Here is a 23,701-nt window from a genome sequence, read left to right on the forward strand (position 1 = left end):
TCTAACATTCCGACTCGAATTTCACTATTGATTAATATGTATTAATCAAACAGACGACATCAAATTAATCTTATCACAATGGGAGTCTAAAGAATTCGCGATTAAATTTCAAAACCATACATTTTCGTGGTTGAGTTAGGTGTGGATAGATGGTTACTATTTTTTCTTTGACAGATTATTTTGGAGGTGGCTTTAAGGAGTTCATATGCTACTTCAAATGTAAAACTATTGAACCTAAGCATTTTAATGCATTTTGTATAAATTGGTTATAACAAAAATAGGTTAAGGGATATAAGATTCCAAGAGAGGAAGTACGCCTGCCAGTCAATTGCTCGCAGAACATGGAGGAAATAAAGGTAATCCAAGTGGAAGGTGGAGTTCAATTCAAACATCAATTAGCCGCATCCGAGCGGTAAGTGCGTCTCAATGTCAGCTCCAATGTATCGGATTAGTTTGATTCACGAGAAAACAGTATCTATAATGAACAGTCACCTGAAGGTTTATGGGCTGCCAAATCAGTCGAACTTGTCACTCGCGTCGATTCATCAGATTTCAAGTACCAACTATTGATATCCCAAGTTCAGTGTCATTAACTTTATTGTCTGCACCTATTTTTGCAAAAATTCCAGAGGTCCACGACCAGAGTGCGTGTGTCTGATAAATATTTTTCACGATCTTAAGATAGACCTCTTTTGGTAGGAGATAAAGACACGTGCTTCAGAACTGACATGCATAAATTTAATTGACCACGCGAAAGCCTCAAAATTATTATTTGTTTTCCCAAAATACTCATCTTTAATAATGTTTGTTTAGGCTGATTGAGGTAGAAATTCGAGAATAAATCCCCCGGGCGTTTCGCCAATTGGCCAAAAACTAATAATAATGAATATGAAAATAAGTCCCATTTCCAATGTTTTCTTTGCACTTGAAGACGTCGCCGAAGACTCGCAGTTGTAAGCCCCCAATAGCGAGTTTGCATTTTATGGCAGCTAATGGCTTTCTATGAAACCGTTTCAAGGGTAAATCGTAAATCTGCGCTTGGTTTCGCATCTATTTTTTGTTGTATTTGGCTATGCAAATGAACCTTCACCTTAACTTTGCCAGTGAATCGGATCCCGATCGCCCAGTTTTGGACCAACGATGGTTTTGTAACTAATATTCGCCAACTGGCTCTGGTTTTGCCAACTTTGCTGATTTGCGTGTGCGATTTTTGTAGTTATTAATGGAAGTAGCTTATGGGAGATGAAGATTTATTTTTTGCTCCTTTTGCATTGTATTTTTTATCACGATTAGGGGTCAAGGCATTGGATCCATACAAATCCGGGATCTAAACAAACTTCAAACAAATAAAATTGACCTACTTTCAGGGGCGGTGCAAACAAGTATCCAATCAATATAGAACTGTCCTTGGCATTCGCGTGTGGTTAATAATAGTTTCGTTTGTTATTTTTTCGGCTTGTTTATTTACTTTTGTAATGTTTGATATCGGAACCACGGATTTTGTATAATATATATATTTTTTGGTTAAGCGCGACACTCGCAGCTTCGCGTCTTTCCGAGAAACTGTGACCCTTCGCTGCGATCCAAACCTTTATAAACTCCGTGATCGCCTAAACGCACGTGAACAGGTATCAAGGGGGTTTCAAAAATGCGATACGAACGAAAACAAACCGAGCGATGAAAGCGAAACTGCTCTTCGCGCTGTTTATTTTTGGGAATCTTGACGGCCTGCATTTGCGATCGGCTCTTTTATACATACGTCACAAGCCGGGCTTTAAAGTGCCGGTTCTTGTTTCTCACACCGATCGATCGCGTTCATTGACACTGCGATGATATGGGGGCGTTCCCCGGAATTGGGATCGGCAATGAGAGCCCTTTCAACCCATTCCCTTAATAATGCAGTGAAACTTTAATGGTATAAACCTTTGAGACTTGTAGTTTGTTCATATAATAATAACTATTATTTATGCAAATTATTCCCTTTAGTGGTGGGAAAATAATATGAAACAAATTATAGCTTGGGTGTTTTTTGACAATTTATCTTATACTATTGGGATTATCATTTTTTGTATTTTTAATAATTTCGAATTAAATTTAATAAACATAACTGCAAGGGTATACAAACTTCGGCTTGCCAAAGCTAACTTCCTTTCTTGTTTTTTTAAACTTTGCAAAGCACCTTGGAGATTTCAAATAGGGGTAGTGTACTGTAGCTAGATTGAGCAGTAATAAACAGGAAGTACCACTTAAATAGCAATTACATAAGGAATCGTATACCTATTTACCAACAGGGTCAACAAAAATTACAGGAAGATGTGTAACGTGAATGCGTGTTGAACACTTAAAATGCTACTAAGGCGGTGGAAACAAAACCTAGCTTTTCAGTGAGACTTCTATACTTGGCTAGATGTAGTACATGAACTTCTCCTGATGAGAGCCATTCGGTCTTATCAAGGCTGACCAACGTATTCAGTATCACTGTGAACGGCAGTCCACGTAGTGACGAAGCGCACCAGGAGGGTGTGCGAAGGCGACTACTATATATACACGAAGAAATGAAAATCTGCTGTAATCGACCGATTTTTTCAAGGACTACATAAATAAAGGTCATAAATATCCCCCGCTATCAAGCTACTTGTATTTTCACTTAAACTAAAAGCATTGCATACCAAGGCTTAAAAAAAAATCAATTGGCTTGGGAGAAAGATCAGTGAAAGAGTAAACATGTAAATTTGGAAATTTTGATCTTTTGGGGACGGTGGGCATAAATATCCCCCGCTATTAAGCTACTTGTATTTTCACTTCAAATACGCAATGAATGACACCTAAACTGTCAAAATCGGATGCTCCGTTCAAAAGTAATAGGCAAAACAAGATTTTGGAAGACTTCTCAAAATGAACATTTTATTTTGTTTGTCAGTTTGTCCCGAAACGTTACTTTATAGTGTTGAAAATGCTAGACGATGTTAAACAGCTCAATATATAGCGAGAAAACAGATATAAATTGCTAAATGTTGTTCACCCATTACTTTTGAACTACTAAAGCTACCGGCTTGTGCTATACGTCGTTAGAAAAGTATTTTAAAATACTTTGTATGCCTTTCTAACATAATTTGCCGAAACACCACCGTTTAGTTTTTTATCATTTTTTCAGACTCCTCAAAAACGGCTCAAACGATTTCAAATTAAATGTATGTAAAATTATAATACATAATATATAATTAAGAAATTGTATTTATTTAGTAGATCGAATAACACATTTTCGTCACAAAAGTTGATATCAGAACTTTTGTTTGGTGAAGGTGCGATCGTCACTAGACTTTTACCTCGTTGAGAGGTGTTTTTGTTTGATATAACTTTACCCCGAAATAGAGACCAGGAAATTCCTATACAAACGGAAATGGAAAATTGTGGGAGTACATGTTATATCCCTTTCAGAGGTTGTTATATTTTTACATTTTTTTATCCGTTACTCGAAAAGTAAAAGGATACTTGTTACCCGTTAATCGTAGAGTAAAACAGTATATTAGATTCGTCGGAAAGTATGCAAGAGGTAGAAAAAGAGTTTCCGACCTTATAAAGTATATATATTCTTGATCAGGATCACTAGCCGAGTCGATTTAGCCAAGTCCGTCTGTCCTTCCGAGCGTCCGTATTAGCGCTGAGATACCCTTACATTTCTAAGGTTCTTGCAAAAGTTTAAGTTGGATTTTGTTTTGATTATCATTATACATCTACATGCCTAAAGTTGTTGAAATCAGACCATCGACTAAAAAATAATAAGCAAGTAAAAGAATCGACGCTAGGGAGGCATGGTGTGCTATCTTGGGAACAGTCGCTTTGCCGCTTGCATAACGGGTATCCAACGACTATGTTCTCAGTATTGTTCCTCGTAGAGTAAAAGTGTATATGGGTTTTTAATTGTGACCACTTGTAAAATGGACCATTAGTACCAAACTTTCAGCCTTGTTAACACAAAACGAGAAACATACAAATGGCATGCCAGAAAAACATTAACAATGCAAAGGTGTGTAAAGTAGAAAAGGTGAGGAACGCACAGGATTTCAAACAGTTAATATTACGCCATGGCTTGGCTTTTACTCATTCTTCTCTGCCTCGGGAGTTCAAGGGCTAACTTTTTAAACATTACCAGTAAAATTGGGCCAGGCCTAGAGGAAAGATTGCTGAGTCTTCTCTTAACACTACAAACGGAGAAATTATACGACACCCTTTTGATTTATGGACGGGATTGTGCTTTTCCTTCCTTATCCAGTCGATTACAAGTCCCGACAGTGCTGGTTTCTTCGAGTAGCACCAACTTCGAGTGGAATTTCAGTAGCTTAACACTTATTCTCAGTTGTGAGTTTCAAGCAGAGATGGAGGAGAACTATCGCACATTGATGAAGCTGCAAGTAGCCAGGCGCCTACTTCTTCTGCGTGGGGACTTACAACCAGAGTCAGTATGCGACTTCTATTCGAAAAAGGAGCAATATAACATAGCAATGGTAAAAGAAAACTTCGATCATTTCGGAGTAGTATACTCCTGTCGCCTATTTCAAGATCGAAACTATGAAGAAGTGATTCTATCCGATGTTAACCAAATTTTTGTAGAACAGTTTAGAAACATGCATGGAGCGCCGATAAGAACAATTACCGACAACTTGGAACCTCGATCCATGGGATCCCAGGACCCAAAAACAGGGAAGAAGAAGTGGATTGGCTTTGTGGCTAACCTTATAAACAATTTTATTGAAAAGGTTAACGCAACCATGGATATGCCGGAAGAATTGACGGGAGTCGACGGAAAAGTCTTCTTTGTGAATATATCTCAGTGGACCGCAAACGATCTTTTAGATATTGGCATGACCGTGGACTCCACCTGGGAAATGACTAACTTTGATACATTCTCATATCCTTACTTGACAAGCTCGTACTGCTTAATGTTACCTCTTCCAGATTTGGTGCCACACCACGAGATCTACGGGGTGATCATAGATCACGGAGTCCTGGTCGTGCTACTGGTCTTATTCCTCATCTTTTCGATGCTGCTAATCTACATCCAGCAGAAATCCTTTCGCGGTCTGAGGCTGACCAGAGTCCTGATGAACGATATGTGTTTGAGGGGATTTTTGGCTCAGCCGTTTCCATTTCCCCGCCAATCGAGCAGGAAACTGAAGCTAATTTGCTTGCTTCTGTGCTTTTCCAGCCTTATGACCACAACCATGTACGGAGCCTATCTGCACACTTTTCTATACAGTCCGCCAGCCGAGCCGATGGTACGTACAATTAGTGATTTTGAAAAATCTAGATACAAGGTGGCCATGAACTGGGCCGAGATAGACATGTTGCGTTCCGAGAAGCATCGTAAACTACACAGAGTAAGCGATGATAGGATCCACACCTTTGAGGACTTCCACAAATTCGAGAACTTACGAGGATCTTTTGACAGCGACTTTGTCTTTCCGGTGACCAGTGTGCGCTGGAGCACCTACAACGAGCAGCAAAAGCTGTTTCAGCATCCAGTGTTCTACTACTCAGATGATTTCTGTCTCAGCCGCTACAGTATATTGAGTTTTCCCATAAGACGTCACCTTCCCTATCGCGAAACCTTTGAAGACCATATTTTACGGCAGAAGGAATTTGGACTGTTGAATCACTGGATCGATCACAGCTTCTTGGATATGCTCAGGCTGGATCTCACGAAGCGCACGGACTTCAGCAAACCGCTGGAGGATCAACGGAAAATCTGCGTGGATGACCTTTACTGGGTTCTGGGATTATATGCGTTGGCATTGGGTATCAGTGGCTGCTGCTTTGCACTTGAGCTTTTAAGATCTTTAAACTATTGGGCTCGTTTTAAGGAGTATAAATGGAGATAGCTTACTAAATACTATCTAACGTTTAAACGATTTAAATATATTTTCTTACACATCAGAATTATAAAAATAAATGAAATTAAGAATTCAATAAAAATGTAATAATCCAGAAGTCATCGACTATAGCGTTTTCTTTTGTTGGCTATACGTTTTTAATGCAGTGAAGATGCCATTTCCACCTTTTAAGTAATTTTTTTATGTAAACTATTTATATTTCAGTATAACTAGACGAGTCGATAAACCAATTCCATCTGTCTGTCAAGAAAGTTGGGGTTACTTAAAAAGTTATGCCCGTATGAATATAGCAAATATATGGTCTGTAACGTCACAGCCATTTAATACAAATTTTAAGTAAATAAAAACGGAAACATCGATGTGTTTTCTCCTTTAACCGAAATTGGTTAATAGAGTAACGTTTGTACCAAAGTCGGGTCATTTGACTTTTGCGTTCCTAAAGTCCTACTCTCATCTGCATTGACGAATTTAAGGTATACAAAAAAAAATTGTTTGTAAAAAACGCGTTACAGGGTCTGCGAATTGGTTTCAAAGTTTATAACTCATACAAACTAAATATATTATTTTTGTATAGGGCCTGACTTGGGTGGAAAGTCCGTTGTGTCTAGTTCTGACTTTAGTTTTTCCTCCAAAAAACCTTTGTCGTTAATATTTTATTCATATTGACCTAGATACAAGAGTTGACAAAGTTGGTAAGGGGAAATCGATCTTTTTGAAAAGTTATGACTGGTATACATGTCGTATAATTAAATTTTATTAAATCTTTTAAGGACGTTTCGGAAGGACTAAAACTCAACTAAAAAAATTTAATTTTGAATTCATTTTTTGCACATTTTAATAAACCTTGTGAAGGGGTAAAACCAAGATTTCCTTTTCGGACCGCCCTATTGTACACCTTGATCAAAGTAAAAGTTTTTGCCGATGGGACGACTCAATATAGCACCCATAGGTATCGGTTCAAGTATTGAAAATTTTTCAGTTTGTATGGACAAAAAGTCAGGCCGTTCGGGCATTTACCTGTTCTATGGTAGAAAGATAGGTAGGGGAGATAAGAAAAATTTGGAATCAAATTAATTAAAGCTAACTAATACTTTCGTATTAAAAAAGGTAGTTTACTTCTTGAAGTACAAGCTAAACATTTTGATTAAATATCTTTTAATTTAAATTTTATGGAAAGAAATAACGGTTTTACCCATAGTACAATGGGAGATAGCGAGTACACCCACCCAGCATACCAAATACACCCCCATCAACCTGTGTATAAGCACTGCTTGGTATTTTTTAAAACGTGCGTGTTAATTTTTCTGCTTCCGCGCACGGTCACACTGGTCGATAGTCGCAAATCGAATCGATGACTCTCCACCACTAGTAAAAATTGCTAGAAAAACGAAACGCGAAAAATGAAAACGCAATACAGAAAAGCAAAATTGAAGTGAAACCAAGTGCAACAACGACGGAGCGTAAGGTGCGATAGTCGAGATAGTTTAAATTGCAGAGCATACCCCCGGGGTGCAAGAAAGTAAACCCCCCAAGTGTGAAGCTCCCCCCGCGAAAGAAAAAAGAGAGCCATAAAAATCGATTCTTCAAAGAAGTCGCACACTGCCTTCGAGACTTTTTTGCGCGGGCGGTGGAGCCTGGCGTTACTTTTCGCAAGTCTATATGCATTTCGAGAAGTCTTTATATTGAGGGGGCTTTATGGGGTTAAAGTGCTACCTGTGCAGACTGGGTGCATGTGTGTGAGTGAAAGAGCAAGTGCGAAAAAAATTATCTCTATGTATGCATTTATACATACTTATTTGCACAGGCAATGAAAATCGTAAAGGACACTCGAATCATAATCGTAATTAGCTAATTTCCAGCAAATATTTGTGAGTGCCTCGCGTAAATAACGGAATGCCAGCGCATGACAATAAAACGTGTAAATATGTGTGATGTGTGTGTTGTGTGTGTGTAGTAACAACAAAGCAAAAAAGCAAAAGCAAAACAAAGTGAATGACAAACGGCGAGAATGAAATGGAAAACCACCCCCTGCTGCCGCCCACTGCCCCCACCCGCCCCGCTTACTGTTAGAATTGCCCCTGTGTGCGTGGCGCTAATTGAACTCACACAATACATATATAATTTATTTTTTTGGCGCTCCACAAAGCCACATATTTGTGAGTCAGCTTACGACTTCCACCTGCCTTCCAGATTGCGTGCACACAATTCCCGCGGGGACGCCAACAACGACACAACTACCAACGCTAATCAAAAGTAGTAACGCAGCAGGAGGAGAAGGAGCTGCCACGCCCCCCGTCGCGAGAGGTGCCCCGCCCACCCGCATCTCCACTCCAGAACTTCTCTAAAAAACAGCCGCAGCATCCGCATCCGCGATGTCAAGTGATAAGATCAAAGTCGCCGTAAGGGTGCGACCCTTCAATCGCCGTGGTAAGTCCTGATTCTCGATCTCCTTGCCTCAGATAATCCCCTGCACTGCGAGAAATACCCCAGTCTGTTCCACATCCCTAAAAATAATGGTTTCTCTTTCGCATAGCAGATAATTCGAGAGCCTTAAATGTGGTTTATCACATTTACTTTTTATTTCATATGTACTATATAACTCACTTCAGAATAAGTATTGTCAACAAGTTATTTTTGAGGAAAAATGTTAAAAGATTGCGTTTCCTGCCCTTTTACACATGTATTAGATAATTCGGGTACAGTATAATCTGCAAAACATTGAAGTACTTTGCATAATAAAATATCATACATGTATGTATTATACAATGGTTGTGTGCTATGATAGAAATTTGAGAACAAATATTCTCTACAAATATTTATACTCTGCAGAAAAATATTAAAAATGTTTCGAAAGGTTATAGTAATTGTTTTTACTAGCTGAAGTATTTGGATTGCCATAATTTATAAGCTCGTATACGAATTTTGGTACCGAAAAAAATGGTACAGTCAGTATTTCTCCTAAAAATAACATATACGTTAGAATATGTTCCATTATTATATTTAGTTTATTTTATTCAAATGGTTTTAAATGTTTACTTCCAAGTATTATAAAATTGGTTGTGTACTATGATAGAAATTCCAAAACAAATGTTCCCAACAAATATTTATACAGAAAAATCTAAAAAAGAGTACAAAAGATTATATGACTTGTTTTTACTAGCTGAAATATTTGGAGTACCATGTTAGTAAGTTCATATACGAATTTTGGTACTGAAAAAATGAAACAGTCAGTAATTCTCTTAAAAAACATATATGCTAGAAAATGTTCCATTATTATATTTCGTTTATTTTATTCAATTTGTTTTAAGTGTTTACAGTTGCTAGGTATTTAGGGAACCTTAGATAATTAAATATATTTCCTAGGAGAAGATCCTTTAGTTTCACAAGGAATTGCCTTGAGTAGCCCGCAATTTCCGTTTTGGCCACATTTTCCGACATTGTTTCTGAACAATACCCCGAGCACTGCAGTTGCCTGCAATCAATAATGCAAACAACCAGGCAAGAGACTGTTTTTTTAGGCTAACGAAATTTACATGGGCTTCTTCGCTTCCTTTGAAATACGGTTTCGTTTTCCATTTTCCACTGCTGCGCCAGCGGATTTTTCGCTGGCTTTAAATGTGTTGTGTAGCATGGTTTATACCATACCTTTGTGTGTACCTACTGCGGCGACTACCTACGAAGTGGGATGGATGGTGATGGTCCCTGGTCGTCTGACAAACGATTTTCGTTTCCAGCTAATTTCGCGTTTCCCACTGCAGCCATGAAGTGTTGCAAGTGCAAAAAGCAACGCCGTCAGCGCTTCCAATGTCAACACTGATCATTCATTTGGCTTATCCATGACTCACATTCGCGGCGGAAACGAAGGATGGCAGCGGAAAAAGGGGCTCTACGACACAGCCATTTCCATATGCCATATGCTATATGCTATATGCTATATATACGATGCCTGTGCGTGGGGCAAGGTCCACTTGGATCCCCTGTTTATTGATTGAATGGCAAACGCTGTTCCATGATTGCACATTTGTTTATATTTACATAAATTATTGAAACAATCTCATTCAAATTAACGATTTAGGGAAATGGTTTTACTAACTTTGATTCAATTATTGTTTTTATTATTGATTTTTGCATCAAATAAGTCATACCTACCTTGAACTTGAGCCCCAAATGTAAACAAACTGCATTGGAGTTTATGAAATGTTCGTGTTATATGGGGCAAGGTCTTCTCGGATTACAGCTTTATTGATTAAATTCCAAACTGTCTACAATATTTGGAAATTTGTTTATATGTGCATCATTCATATAAACAGTTTTATTGACAAACTTGCATAAGAAAAAATACCATTTAAACTTCATAGGAGAATTATTCAACTACATACTTGGGATAAATGACTAGAAAAAATATAATTACATTTCCGTTTTAAAGATAATAGAGTATATTTAGAGCAAGGTGCACTCGGCGTTTGTGCAATAATTGCACATTGTTTTCTATTTAAATACACGTCTGAATTGATGAGTTTTATAAGTGAAAACACGGTTTGACCTTATAAAAATTACTCATAAAATATTGTATTCAATTGAGTCGTTGGTTAATGGGAATTATTTAGTGTTAGTTAAAATATAATTATAAACAGATCACTTAACTATTATTTATTTTCTTTTAAAGTTTTTTTTTAAATATTTATATAAACTATGAACAATTCGTTTATATTTGAACTACTGTTTTTTATATTATTTGGCTAAATAATTAATTGTATTGGTAAAAGCCTTAGTGACTTATTTATTGGCAAACGAAAAACAACGCCTAGTTTATCCATCATAATTTGTCACTTTCAGTAGAAGTCTGACCAGGTAAGGCGAACGCGCAAACTTAGTAACAGCATTTATTTATAGAATTTGGTGATTCCGACTTGTATGTTGTCATGTTACCAGCTTGTTTGGCTAAAGGCCTGATCCGCTGGCATGTTTGTGACTGAAGGGGAGTAGTCGTAGTCACCAGTATGTCTGCGATAAGCAGCGCTATCTCAGGTCTGATAAGGCGTTTATTTTGCCATACCTTGTTACACATGAAGTGCCTGGCATTAGTCAATCGTGGGCATCGCATTTGGGCCATGTCCGTAGCCACTGACTAGTGACCTCTCCGCGCTGAGCTGGCCAGCAGAGCGTAAAATGAAAACAGAAAAGGCAATTTCAAAGGCAAAGACACTCCAAAGACACGGAGCAAAGTCAGTTGAAACAAGCTCGAAATGAAGTCACAGCTCCGGTACTTCTTACCAAAAAGCTTAACCTGTTTTCACTCTGCCTTTGTGTATGTATGTTAATTTCAGCGTTGGACAATAGCGAAGAGAAAACCGTTTGAGGTTATACGGAGACGCTATCAAACCAACTGACCAGAACTACAAATGAGACCATCAAATAATTTATGGCACGCCTTCGTCACATTCGGGCCAAGTTGGCCAAGACAAGTAGCCAGCCGGTATGGATATACATAGGTATAGGGCCAGGTCGGTTCTGTCCTGCTCTGGGTCCTTTGCGGCTTTCATTTCCATGTCATGTCACGTTCTCGGCTCTGTAACATAAAGCGGAACGGAAGTTCCAAAGGCCAGGCAGCACATCAGGATACGGCCCTATATATGTATACCCCATCCCCAACCCCAATACCATTTCCATTACCATCCCGACTTGTGTGTGTGGGCCCGAATGTGTCTGCCCGTCTGGGTTTGGCTTTGACGTCGCTGTTTCCTCGTCGTTTCCTCGTCATGTTTTGTGCGCTATATACGCCATATAGATATAGAATATAGTATGCCTTTGCCATTTCGCCGTCCGCTGCCATTTGGATCCGTTCGTTCCGTTTTGTTTGGAGTGAATGAAGTATGCGAAGGACACGGGGAGGCTAGGAACAGAAATATTTCCACGATTTATTAGCTGGCACTTTTTTGTACAAGCCTGCCAGGATGAATGGAATAATCAGCCTGATAAGGCCACCTCGTTTGGCTGTTTTAGTGAATGCATAAGATGATATACATGATAACTATATGAATCTTAAATTTCACATTTTTTTTCGCAGCTTTTATAAATATAAAAAATCACAATTTCTTATTTATGATGAAGTAGTCTATTTGTTCTTAAAAAGGTTATATATATATTTATATACTTAAGAAGTACGGGAATTATAAATTTCCAATAACCTACAAAATCGTATCAGCAAGGCCCAGAAATCTCATATAAATCTCTGATTGAAAAAATTCCAAGGGCAATCGAAATTCGTTTTGAGGACTATCTAATCGCTCATTGTTTTATTACAGCTGAAATATTTATTACATGGGCAGATTGGGCAACTCCATTTTTCAGTCTTTTCAAGTTTGTTTACAATTTATTTGAAAGGTTCTCTCCATTGAGATTGTAGTGGCATTGGCGTTTCCTACCCAACATGCACATTTATCGCCCCTCGCTCTCTACGAATCCATTTTTCGCACTTATGTACGAAAAACCCAACACACAGGCTTCGAGCGCTATGTGCAGGGTACAGCCAGTGTATAAAATTAAATTGTTTTTGCCACTTTGAACTCGTTATCACCCCAAGCGCGGAATAAAGGCAAAATTATCTCAATTTCACACATAACATATAAATACATTCCGGAACAGAGGGCTAATAGTGATTTCGTTTACTTTCAGAAATCGAACTGGGTACAAAATGTATCGTGGAAATGGAAAAACAGCAGACGATACTGCAGAATCCGCCGCCGCTGGAAAAAATCGAAAGGTGAGGAGCTACATATATAATTTCATATTGTATTATTTAATCAGCCGACTGTCCGTTGCACAACCAATAAAATTATACAGTAGTTTATAGCAGCACTTATAATACCTTCGTAATACCAAACTGTTTGCTTAATACCTTTTTAAACCCTCGCTTTTGTAACAGAAAACAACCAAAGACATTTGCATTCGATCACTGCTTCTACTCATTAAACCCCGAGGACAACAACTTTGCGTCCCAGGAGACAGTATTCGATGCCGTGGGACGTGGAATTCTGGATAATGCATTCCAGGGCTATAATGCGTGCATATTCGCTTACGGCCAGACAGGTAAGATCCATCATGAGTGAATCACCATTTTCGCGTATTTCATTAATCACTTGGTCACCTCTTCAGGCTCTGGCAAGTCCTACACGATGATGGGCAGCCAGGAGAGCAAGGGCATCATTCCGCGTCTGTGCGACCTGCTCTTCTCGGCCATAGCCAACAAATCCACGCCCGAGCTGATGTACAAGGTGGAGGTGTCCTACATGGAGATCTACAACGAGAAGGTCCACGATCTGCTCGATCCCAAGCCGAACAAACAGTCGCTTAAGGTGCGCGAGCACAATGTCATGGGTCCGTATGTGGACGGCCTGTCGCAGCTGGCCGTGACATCCTACCAGGACATCGATAACCTCATGACCGAGGGCAACAAGTCGCGCACGGTGGCCGCCACGAACATGAACGCCGAGTCTTCGCGCTCCCACGCCGTCTTCTCGGTGGTCCTCACTCAGATACTCACGGATCAGGCGACGGGCGTCAGTGGCGAGAAGGTGTCCCGCATGTCCCTGGTGGATTTGGCTGGCTCCGAGCGAGCTGTGAAAACGGGAGCAGTTGGCGATCGTCTCAAGGAAGGCTCCAACATCAACAAGTGGGTGAAAATTAGTCAATAATCTTGGTTTGCATTGGGTTTCCAACGGTTATGCAGGTCATTTGTAATGCATTTGAAATCAATGATGGCATTTAATCTTGAGCAACCCGCATCGCTGTGACCTGCATTCCCGTTGAAAGTCAATCAATTAAGATTCTGAGCTAATCTTGTGCCTATTCCAGATCTCTGACCACACTGGGCCTGGTCATCTCCAAGCTGGCCGATCAGTCCAACGGCAAGAAGAGTGGCAACGACAAATTCGTGCCCTACCGCGACTCCGTGCTCACGTGGCTGCTGAAGGATAATCTGGGCGGCAACTCCAGGACAGTGATGGTGGCCACAATTTCGCCCTCGGCGGACAACTACGAGGAGACGCTTTCCACGCTGCGTTATGCGGATCGGGCCAAGCGTATTGTCAACCATGCTGTGGTCAACGAAGATCCCAATGCCCGCATCATTCGAGAGCTGCGACACGAGGTGGAGACGCTCCGAAGTATGCTGAAGCATGCCACTGGGTCACCGGTGGGCGATGTCCAGGACAAGCTGGCCGAGAGCGAGAACCTGATGAAGCAGATCTCGCAGACCTGGGAGGAGAAGCTGGTGAAGACAGAACGCATTCAGAACGAACGACAGCAGGCGCTCGAGAAAATGGGCATTAGTGTGCAGGCTAGTGGCATCAAGGTGGAGAAAAACAAGTACTATTTGGTCAATTTGAATGCCGATCCGTCCCTCAATGAGTTGCTGGTCTACTACCTGAAGGTGAGTCTACAAGTCCAGAAAGAAAATAGATTTATCAATCCCCTTCATTTCTAGGAACGCACACTGATCGGCGGACGCAGCATCAGTGGCCAGCAGCCTGATATACAACTTTCCGGCCTGGGCATCCAGCCAGAGCACTGTGTGATCACCATCGAGGACAGTGGACTGTACATGGAGCCTGTGCAGGGAGCACGATGCTTTGTCAACGGATCGGCAGCTGTGGAGAAGACGCCGCTGCAGAACGGCGACCGTATCCTGTGGGGCAACCACCACTTCTTCCGCGTCAACTCGCCGAAGAGCAACAACACTAGCATGTGTGCCTCGGAGCCCCAGACGCCGGCGCAACTGATTGATTACAATTTCGCACGCGATGAGATTATGCAGAATGAGATGAGCAACGACCCTATCCAGACGGCCATTGCTCGGTTGGAACGTCAGCACGAGGAAGATAAGCAGGTGGCGCTGGAGAAGCAGCGGCAGGAGTACGAGCGTCAGTTTCAACAGCTGCGCAATATTCTGTCGCCCAGTACACCGTATGCTCCCTATGCCCCGTACGATCCACTGCGCATGGGCAAGATTACCCCGAATACTCCCACTTCGCAGATGCGGGTGGAGAAGTGGGCGCAGGTAAGACGAGATCGATAGTCATCTGTTGTTCCACTTTCTATACACTTTCGTTTTCCAGGAACGCGATGAGATGTTCCGGCGCAGTCTGGGCCAGCTGAAAACGGATATTATGCGTGCGAATTCTCTGGTTCAGGAGGCCAACTTCCTGGCAGAGGAGATGGAGAAGAAGACCAAGTTCTCTGTCACCCTGCAGATTCCGCCGGCCAATCTGAGTCCCAACAGACGGCGTGGGGCCTTTGTCAGCGAACCCGCCATTCTGGTGAAGCGCACAAACTCCGGCAGCCAGATCTGGACGATGGAGAAGCTGGAGAACAAGCTGATCGATATGCGCGAGATGTACCAGGACCACAAGGAGCGCGTGCTTAACGGATTGGTATGTTATCACAGATTCAATTCCTTTTTCATCCACCTTTTGCCATTGTGCTGCGTACTAACCATTTATAATTGTATCGATTCACACACGCATTCAATTAACCCCTGACTACAGCCCCTTATAGAGCCATTCTCAGATGACGAGTACGACGACAAGGTAATTAAGACACCACACCCCCACCACCCCAAAACATGAACACCACACACGTCTAAACTATGTTGTAGCTAGTATTGTTTGGGAACTCCTAGCCAAAACTAACTGATCTCGGATTCCCACAGGACGAGGACAGCTCCAAGCCGCAGGATCCGTTCTACGAGTCGCAGGAGAACCACAATCTCATTGGCGTGGCCAATATTTTCCTGGAGGTTCTCTTCCACGACGTCAAGCTGGACTACCACACGCCGATCATTAGCCAGCAAGGCGAGGTGGCGGGTCGTTTGCAGGTGGAAGTCGAGCGGATTGCCGGGCAGATGCCGCAAGATCGCATGTGTGAGTCGGTCTCTGAGTCCTCCGGCGATTCTCGGGATGAGTACGACGACCCCGTGGATCCCACATCCAATCAGATTACCTGCCGTGTGACCATCAAGTGCGCCAGTGGGCTGCCATTGTCACTGTCCAACTTCGTTTTTTGCCAGTACACCTTCTGGGGTCACCAAGAGATGGTTGTACCGGTCATAAATGCCGAGTCGACGGCCCACGATCAGAACATGGTCTTCAAGTTCGAGCACACGCAGGACTTCACGGTTACCATAAACGAAGAGTTTTTGGAGCACTGCATCGAGGGAGCCCTGTCCATCGAAGTGTGGGGCCATCGCAGTGCCGGCTTCTCCAAAACAAAAGGCTGGGAAGTGGAGCAGCAGCAGGCCAAGGCCCGTTCGCTGGTCGATCGCTGGGCGGAGCTGTCGCGCAAGATCGAGCTTTGGGTGGAGATCCACGAGCTTAACGACAACGGCGAGTACTCGCCCGTGGAAGTTACCAATCGGAACGAGGTCCTGACCGGCGGCATCTATCAGTTGCGTCAGGGTCAGCAGCGACGAGTAAATGTGCGGGTGAAGCCAGTACAGAACTCGGGCACCCTGCCCATCATCTGTCAGTCGATTGTGAACGTTGCCATTGGCAGTGTGACGGTGCGATCTCGGTTGCAGCGACCACTGGACTCGTACCAGGAAGAGGATCTTACCGTGCTGCGCGAAAAGTGGAGCGAGGCATTGGGACGAAGACGTCAATACCTGGACCAGCAGATCCAGATGCTTATTAAGAAGGAGGAGAAGAACGAGCAGGAACGGGAGCGCGAGCTGAGCCTGGTGCATCAGTGGGTTTCGCTGACGGAGGAGCGCAACGCGGTGCTGGTGCCGGCTCCTGGATCAGGCATTCCCGGAGCTCCCGCCTCGTGGGAACCACCGTCGGGAATGGAGCCCCATGTGCCCGTCCTCTTCCTCAACCTGAACGGCGACGATCTGTCGGCACAGAACACCAACGACGAGCTCTCCGTTGCCGGCATCAATTCCATTCTGTCCAAGGAGCATGGACATAAGTTCTACACGCTGCAAATCCTGCAGCACCTGGACAAAGATGTGTGCTGTGTGGCTAGCTGGGACTCGTCGATGCACGACAGCCAGGCCCTGAACCGCGTCACTGAGGCCAACGAGCGCGTCTATCTCATTCTGCGCACCACGGTGCGCCTTTCGCATCCAGCTCCCATGGATCTCGTGCTGCGCAAGCGTCTGAGCATAAACATCAAGAAGGGCCAAACACTGACCGATCGGCTAAAGAAATTCCGACTTGTGCGGGGCGAGAATGCAATTTGGCAGAGCGGCGTCACCTATGAGGTGGTCTCAAACATTCCAAAGGCCTCTGAGGAGCTGGAGGATCGCGAATCGCTGGCCCAGTTGGCTGCCAGCGGTGACGATTGCTCTGCGAGCGACGGCGAAACCTACATAGGTGAGACACTTTGGATAGAGCTGTTAAGAAGCTTACTGACCTCTCGATCCCTCAGAGAAATACACGCGTGGCGTTTCGGCGGTGGAGAGCATACTGACCCTGGATCGCCTGCGGCAGAACGTGGCGGTCAAGGAGCTGGAGACAGCCCATGGACAGCCGCTGAGCATGCGCAAGACCGTCAGTGTGCCTAACTTCTCGCAGGTAAGGACGAGTGCTAATTGGGAACCCCATCCCGCTCATCCCATCGAGCTGCTGCTGCCGCTGCGCCGCTTACACAATTCGTCGCTGCCGCCGCCGCCGCTGAATTATGTGCTTCCACTTACTCACCTAACACACTCGAGCAAAATTAACCAAGAACATCTGACTAAACGCAAATTCTTTCTCTTTTCACACTTTTTTCTATGCGCTTTCACCAAACTAACCCCCAAAAATTTGTGTTTAACCACCGATAAAACTTACAAAATTAACCAAAATCCAATCCGAAATTCGGCGCGCACTTCCTGCAATTTTGAATTTCCCTCTATGTGTGTGTATGTGTGCGTATTGGTATTATCCTGTCTTTATGTTTATGCTGTGTACGTGTGTGTGTTGCCCCAAAACGCTTCTCACTGCGCACATAGGCGGTCAAAGACACCACCAATACCGGGAGTGTAAGTAACTAGTATCCTCTTTTCCGTTTTGTGTTTCCTGTATTCTGTACTCTGTATTCTGTAATCTGTTTCCTGTATCCTGTGCCGAGCACTGTACATTAAGCTTTAGTAGTTTGGAGTTTTTTTAAGTTCCCTCTTGACTATTCTACTACTAACTATCTTGAAAACCGTTTGTGTGCGCCCTTCAGTTCGCCTTTTCCGTAAACGTTGGTTTGATTTTTTGTTATTTTTGTGTTCATTTATTTTTCGTTTTTAATTCGACCATTTTTATTTCATCCTGTTGAATAACATTTGTTCCTTAAAAAACAAAACGTTCGTACGAAATTTATGATGCAAGCAACTCATAAGTAAACTTACGCAGATTATGCGCTTCGATGCATCGATGGAGTCGCTGCTGAACGTGGGACGATCCGAGTCCTTTGCCGATCTCAATAACAGTGCGTTGGGCAGCAAGTTTACGCCAGGTGAGCTCTACCTTGAGATTTCAAATCGAATTCGGACTTATCCTTCTCTTTCGATCAGCAGGTCACAGCCCAGCAGGAGCAGGCGGGGTCATCCGGAATCGCCACAGCTTTGGCGGCAAAGGTAGCAGCGATGACTCACCCGGAAAAGCCTTTGGCATTGGTGGGTATTCAGTTGGTCTAAGCGACTCCGTACACCCAACAGTTTTCTTCTATATACTCACCATTAATATTTGAGCAAAAATATTGAAACTATAATCCATATAACCGAGTTTTTCAATACACTATATACTTAATTAAGTAATTCTGCATATGCTTATGCGCAGTGAACTTGTTATACAACCTAGTTGAAGCCAAGCTCAAAATCAAGGGATTTATCTGTGTTTTAAGTTTTGGATCTTCTATAAAATCCACCAAAATCGTAGATAACTTTGTACATTTCGCAATTTATTACTTTTAGTAGTACTTAGTGAACCTTAGGGTGGTCCAAAAAATATAATCTTATTCTCCCCCTTAAATTTGGTAAATTTGTTGTGCAACAAATGTAAACGAAAACTAAAAAAATGTAGTTTAAGATTTAAACGTTTTGTAATGGTATTGAAGTCTACTTAAAAGATACTCATACGATTCGTAAACCAGTAGATTAAAATCCAAATAAAATTGTTACCTCATTTTTAACTTGTCGACTTATTGACATTGATAACAAATTTTTAATTGAATTGAAAGAAACTTTTTATCAAAGTACGTATGAGTGATAAACTTTGAAGCCAATTCGCATACTTTAGAACGTATTTTTCCGGTGAGAGTAAGACCTTAAAAGTTTCCAAACAAGTGTGGACCGCTCTAAAGAACCCATATTGACTTAAATCTAAGAGCAAGATAAATCCCTTCTAACTTTTTGTTAACTTACGCTTTCTTCATGCCCGAAAGCAACCACCCAAGGCAATAGTTTCCACTTCTGTGAACTGTCGCATTGCTTAGTTAAACTTTCAAAACCTAATTTGTTTGCTTTGCTTCGATGCAACACCTGCAGCAACCAAGCAATTAGCGAGAGCAACTGCATTAACTCGATCTGAAGACTCGAGCGATTCTTCGTCTTGATGCACACGACTGTTCCACATTCCATTGCTTATCATATAAATTGACATGCATCCACGAAAACATGAACCAAACCATACCGAACCAAGCCCACATAGCTTCTCGTACTTACTATATGGTTTCTCACATTGTCCAACTCTTTTCTGTGTTTTCAACATAACGTAATCTCAATGAAATTCCACGGCCAACAGGCTCGATATCTCTGCTGTCAGGTAAAGGCCAATCTTATGCCCAAATCAAATCAAATCCGAAAGTGCATTATCGATTGCCATGCATTGATTGTTAGTTGAGTTTAAGTTTGTCTGTCTCTCACAACCCGCCATCTCTACACCCGCTCATCTACAGACATGTATCTCTCATTAGCCCATGACCCCCGATGAAAAGGATTGGTTTGTGCCCCATTTAGAAGTGTTTACATGTAGTTTTGTGTTAGTTCTGTTTGCTGGTAAATCTGTCTTCAAATCATACCCAAGACTCTCTATCATCCAACCAAATTCGAGTCATCGCGATGGAGATCAGTTGTACATTCATCACATGGACATTAAATCCACTCCATTCCAGCCACCCATGCAATCCGGTGCACAATTCACACAGCAGCAAAGCACACAGCACGAGATCTTAGCACGAGCCGCGTATTTGTAGCGATTATTTATCCTAGAATCTAGACCTTATTTCGTTATCCATTGGTGTTACCATAGTGTGTTGCTGGGCCTGCGAGCTAGTCGCTTCCCCGGCTAGTTTGATCACTCATTAAAATCTGTAAATTGCATTGTAACTTAACATAACTCACAATCATTATCTTCCCCGCCCCCAAATGTGGAATGCAGCGCGTCCAACATTTTTGAATCTCAATTTGAACTTGAACACATTGAGAATTGCGCCAACGAAACGTATGTGGTTTGTCTAGCTCTAAGCTTAGAGTTATGTCTGCGAAGAATCTATATACTGACCCTGACATTCTGATATTTCCACAGCTTCGCCAGCAACCAGTAAGCTGCTGGGCATGCGCATGACCACGTTGCACGAGGAGCCTCTGGGTGGACATAGATCGTTGGACGAGGAGCCGGAGGACAGCTACAGCGACTCGGAGTACACCGCTGAGTACGAACAGGAGCGGCAGCAGAACCGAAGCTTGGCCACACGTTCCCGACTCACGGCTTCCAAGACCATGGACTCCTTCATGGATGTCAGCAGCCATTCGAACCAGAGCTACTTGAGCTACACGTCCAGTGCCAACGCGAACATGAAGCACCTGACCGGCCTGACCACGCTGAGCATGAGCTCCTCCACTAGCAGTGGCTACGGCTCTCAGGCGGTCTCCTGCAATAACCTGAGCAACGAGGATATTGCTTCAATGCGTTCCATGAGCATTGATGAGACGCCAGGTGGGATATTACCCTTTGCTGGTTATTTTCATGAAGCTAATTCTATTTTACCCCTCAGACTTCGATCGAGTCAACTCGAATTCGCCCCCAAATCGACAGGCACGAGTCAATCCCTTCCTCAAGGACATGCCCAAAGCCAAAGTACAGGAGAAACCGGAGCCGCAGGCCAAGAAACTGCAGGAAACCTTCACGCATCCGTTGGAGCAGCTGGAGTCCAGGGAAAACGCACAAAGCGACGAGGATGAGCGCGAACAGCTGCCAAAGAATGACAACAACAATGGAGACTTGGTCGAGGAGCCGCAGCTGCAATCCGGTCAAACGGAGCTGGAGGAAGCTGAGCCGCAAACCGAGTCACAAACAGAGCTTGCCACAGACAATCAGAACGGCAACAGGTCCTCCGACGAGGTGAGCCACAGTTCCGAGGAGCTTCTGGAAGGCGATGGCATTGTTCGGGAGGAGTTGCCCGCTGGAAAGGTGGTGCGGCGCAAGAAGTCCAACACCCAGAATCCGAGCAATGGCAACAGCAATAATAATAACAACAATAACAGCACAAGTCAGGCACCGCGCATCAATCATCGAGCTTCGGTGGCCAAAATGGAGGGTCTGGCCGCGTACATGGACTCCAGCATCATGTCCAGCAGCACAGAAGTTGATGGTGATTATTAACTTTTTATATTTATTTATATACAAAGTGAAAGATCTGTAATTGTCCAGTACAGGGCATTGATTGAACTATAAGCTTGATGAAAATGGTTTCTTATTACCTATTTGCTTACCCCAACTTTTTATAGATGAGAGCAAGGATGTGGAACTAATTCTGCCCGATTGGATTGTGGTGGGCGAGTCGGTGCTGATCCGACCTTACAATACAAGCGGCGTCATCCGATTTGTGGGCACCACGGAGTTCCAGCCCGGCGCCTGGATAGGCGTTGAACTGGACACGCCCACCGGCAAGAACGACGGCAGCGTGAAGGGCATTCAGTATTTCCAGTGCAAGCCCAAGCACGGCATGTTTGTGCGCTCCGACAAGCTGATGCTAGACAAACGCGGCAAGGCGATGCGAGCCTACAAGGCCGCCGAGAAGAGCAACAGCATCAGCAAAGGTGAGTGTATTGGCATTGGCCCATGGTTAGCGTTCATTCACTGATACACTTTGTTCGTCCCGTAGAGATGAGTACCTCGATGACTGGATCGATGACTGGCTCGATGACACGCTCCAAGAGCCGCGGCGATTCGCTAAACCTTTCGGCGCGCAAATGATTGTACCCCAAGTGTTCGCATCAGCTGCAGCGTTGGACTAATTGCAGGCAGTCGACGGTGGCCACCAGTGCTGCTGCCAGCACGCCGGCGACCTGCCACAGATTGCGTGCAACCAGCGGCGCTGCAGATGCGAACAGTCATGGCAAGAAGTGCTATGCCAATCGACGCTCGACGGCCTTCTAAGGTCGCCACCCAGGATGACAATGTCGAGGACGAGGACGAGGAAGACGGGGGAGTAGGAGTAGAGGGAGCGTCTCGTCAAGCAACGAACAATGCGGAGCATAATCCACATGCCAACCATATTCTAGCTTACTTAACTATTCTCACACCATGCCGCAAATGAAATGCCGTACACTTAACCCCACGCTTCTCTAAGTAGTTTAAGGCGGTGTCTACAGCAGAACTAATTACTAATCTAGCTAAACTAAACTAAACGAATCAAATCGAAACTAAACTAAGCCAGGCGGGCATTCGCGTAGTTGCAATACCTCGAACACTTGGGCGAGATCGTAAATTTTAGCGACCCTTCGATTAATGTATGTGTGAAAGAAGCACTTCTCTTTTGATTCCATTGTTTTGTGTTCTCGTGTAGTTAATTGTCGTTTATTGCTTTTCGATTTTTGAATGAAGCGCTTTACTGATATATTTTTGTAATGGTTCTTTGCCTTTAGTTTAGTTCAATTGTTTTTGATATCGATGTGACTTGGTTAACGATGAGCTTATATTTTTAATTGTTATTGACTATATTCAATATATAAATCATTTGTATATATTTATAATTAAGGTCTTGCAATAATTTTGTCTCCATGTTTCCTTTCCTGAGCTCATATTCTGTTTAGCGCATTTATATACAATTACCAATACAATACGATGTTAGTAATAATGAGAGCAAAATATTCTATAGGGCTGCGTCCAAGCAATTGAAGCCTCCCAAGATGATCGCATCTTGGAACTTACTCCCCGATTAAGACGCTTCGCACCGGCGCAGTTAATGTGTAAATTGTATTATTTTGATGTGATGTATTTATAATTTCCCTTTATATATGCATATATATAAATAAAATTGATTTTATCGTATATGTACCTCATTACTTATGATTTCCTTTATTTTCTTACCCCGTCCGGAGTGTGCAATATAAGTGTTAGGATCTTTAAGTTGTATTTATCAATGTTGAAGGTTGTGCCACTATGTTTGTGAGGCGTTTTAAGTAACATTAACTGAACACCGAGCCAGAAGCTGGTGTTAGTCCAAAAAAGCAAAAAAAGCAATAATTGCATTAAATATTCAATTTTACGTTAAGATACTTTAATAATCGTACACGAAAAGGATAACGAGTGGCCGCAGGAGACAGCATGGAAATGTGAATGTTTGAATCCAATACCGGCTAACGAACGTTTGTACGCAAAACCGTAAACGTATCCATCCATCCATCCAACCAACCAACATCCAAAGCACTCCAAAACTGAGTCTGAGATAAATTGCAATTTAAAAACAAACAATAAGAGCGATTTACACTTAGAAAACCCAAAGAGAAACTGAAACTAAAATCCAACAGTGAGCAGTTGGGACGCGTCTAAGGTCAA

The 23,701-nt window shown here is 42.8% G+C and overlaps 2 protein-coding genes across 13 annotated transcripts; both read left to right on the forward strand.

Moving 5' to 3' along the window:
* The first annotated feature begins 4,085 nt into the window (after window positions 1-4,085).
* Window positions 4,086-5,879, forward strand: LOC119549580. Its single transcript, XM_037857737.1, has one exon. The coding sequence runs from the start codon at window positions 4,086-4,088 to the stop codon at window positions 5,877-5,879; it is 1,794 nt and encodes a 597-aa protein (XP_037713665.1).
* A 1,335-nt stretch (window positions 5,880-7,214) lies between these two features.
* On the forward strand, window positions 7,215-23,194 carry LOC119552054 (kinesin-like protein KIF13B). Of its 12 annotated transcripts, none has more exons than XM_037861802.1 (20): window positions 7,215-7,356; window positions 8,082-8,318; window positions 12,567-12,654; window positions 12,817-12,980; window positions 13,047-13,563; window positions 13,746-14,322; window positions 14,377-14,949; window positions 15,008-15,322; window positions 15,437-15,478; window positions 15,601-17,263; window positions 17,319-17,464; window positions 17,884-17,913; window positions 18,275-18,377; window positions 18,436-18,537; window positions 19,664-19,684; window positions 20,300-20,362; window positions 20,447-20,857; window positions 20,916-21,512; window positions 21,649-21,960; window positions 22,026-23,194. In XM_037861802.1, the coding sequence occupies exons 2-20, from the start codon at window positions 8,264-8,266 to the stop codon at window positions 22,115-22,117; spliced, it is 5,871 nt and encodes a 1,956-aa protein (XP_037717730.1). In that variant the 5' UTR covers window positions 7,215-7,356; window positions 8,082-8,263; the 3' UTR covers window positions 22,118-23,194. The 12 variants fall into 12 exon arrangements, with proteins under 12 accessions (XP_037717730.1, XP_037717731.1, XP_037717733.1 ...); XM_037861803.1 differs by having other exon boundaries at window positions 18,439-18,537; XM_037861805.1 differs by lacking the exon at window positions 19,664-19,684.
* Window positions 23,195-23,701: the final 507 nt, after the last annotated feature.

This window comes from Drosophila subpulchrella, chromosome 2R (genome assembly GCF_014743375.2).
Source record: "Drosophila subpulchrella strain 33 F10 #4 breed RU33 chromosome 2R, RU_Dsub_v1.1 Primary Assembly, whole genome shotgun sequence".
Lineage (NCBI taxonomy): Eukaryota > Metazoa > Arthropoda > Insecta > Diptera > Drosophilidae > Drosophila > Drosophila subpulchrella.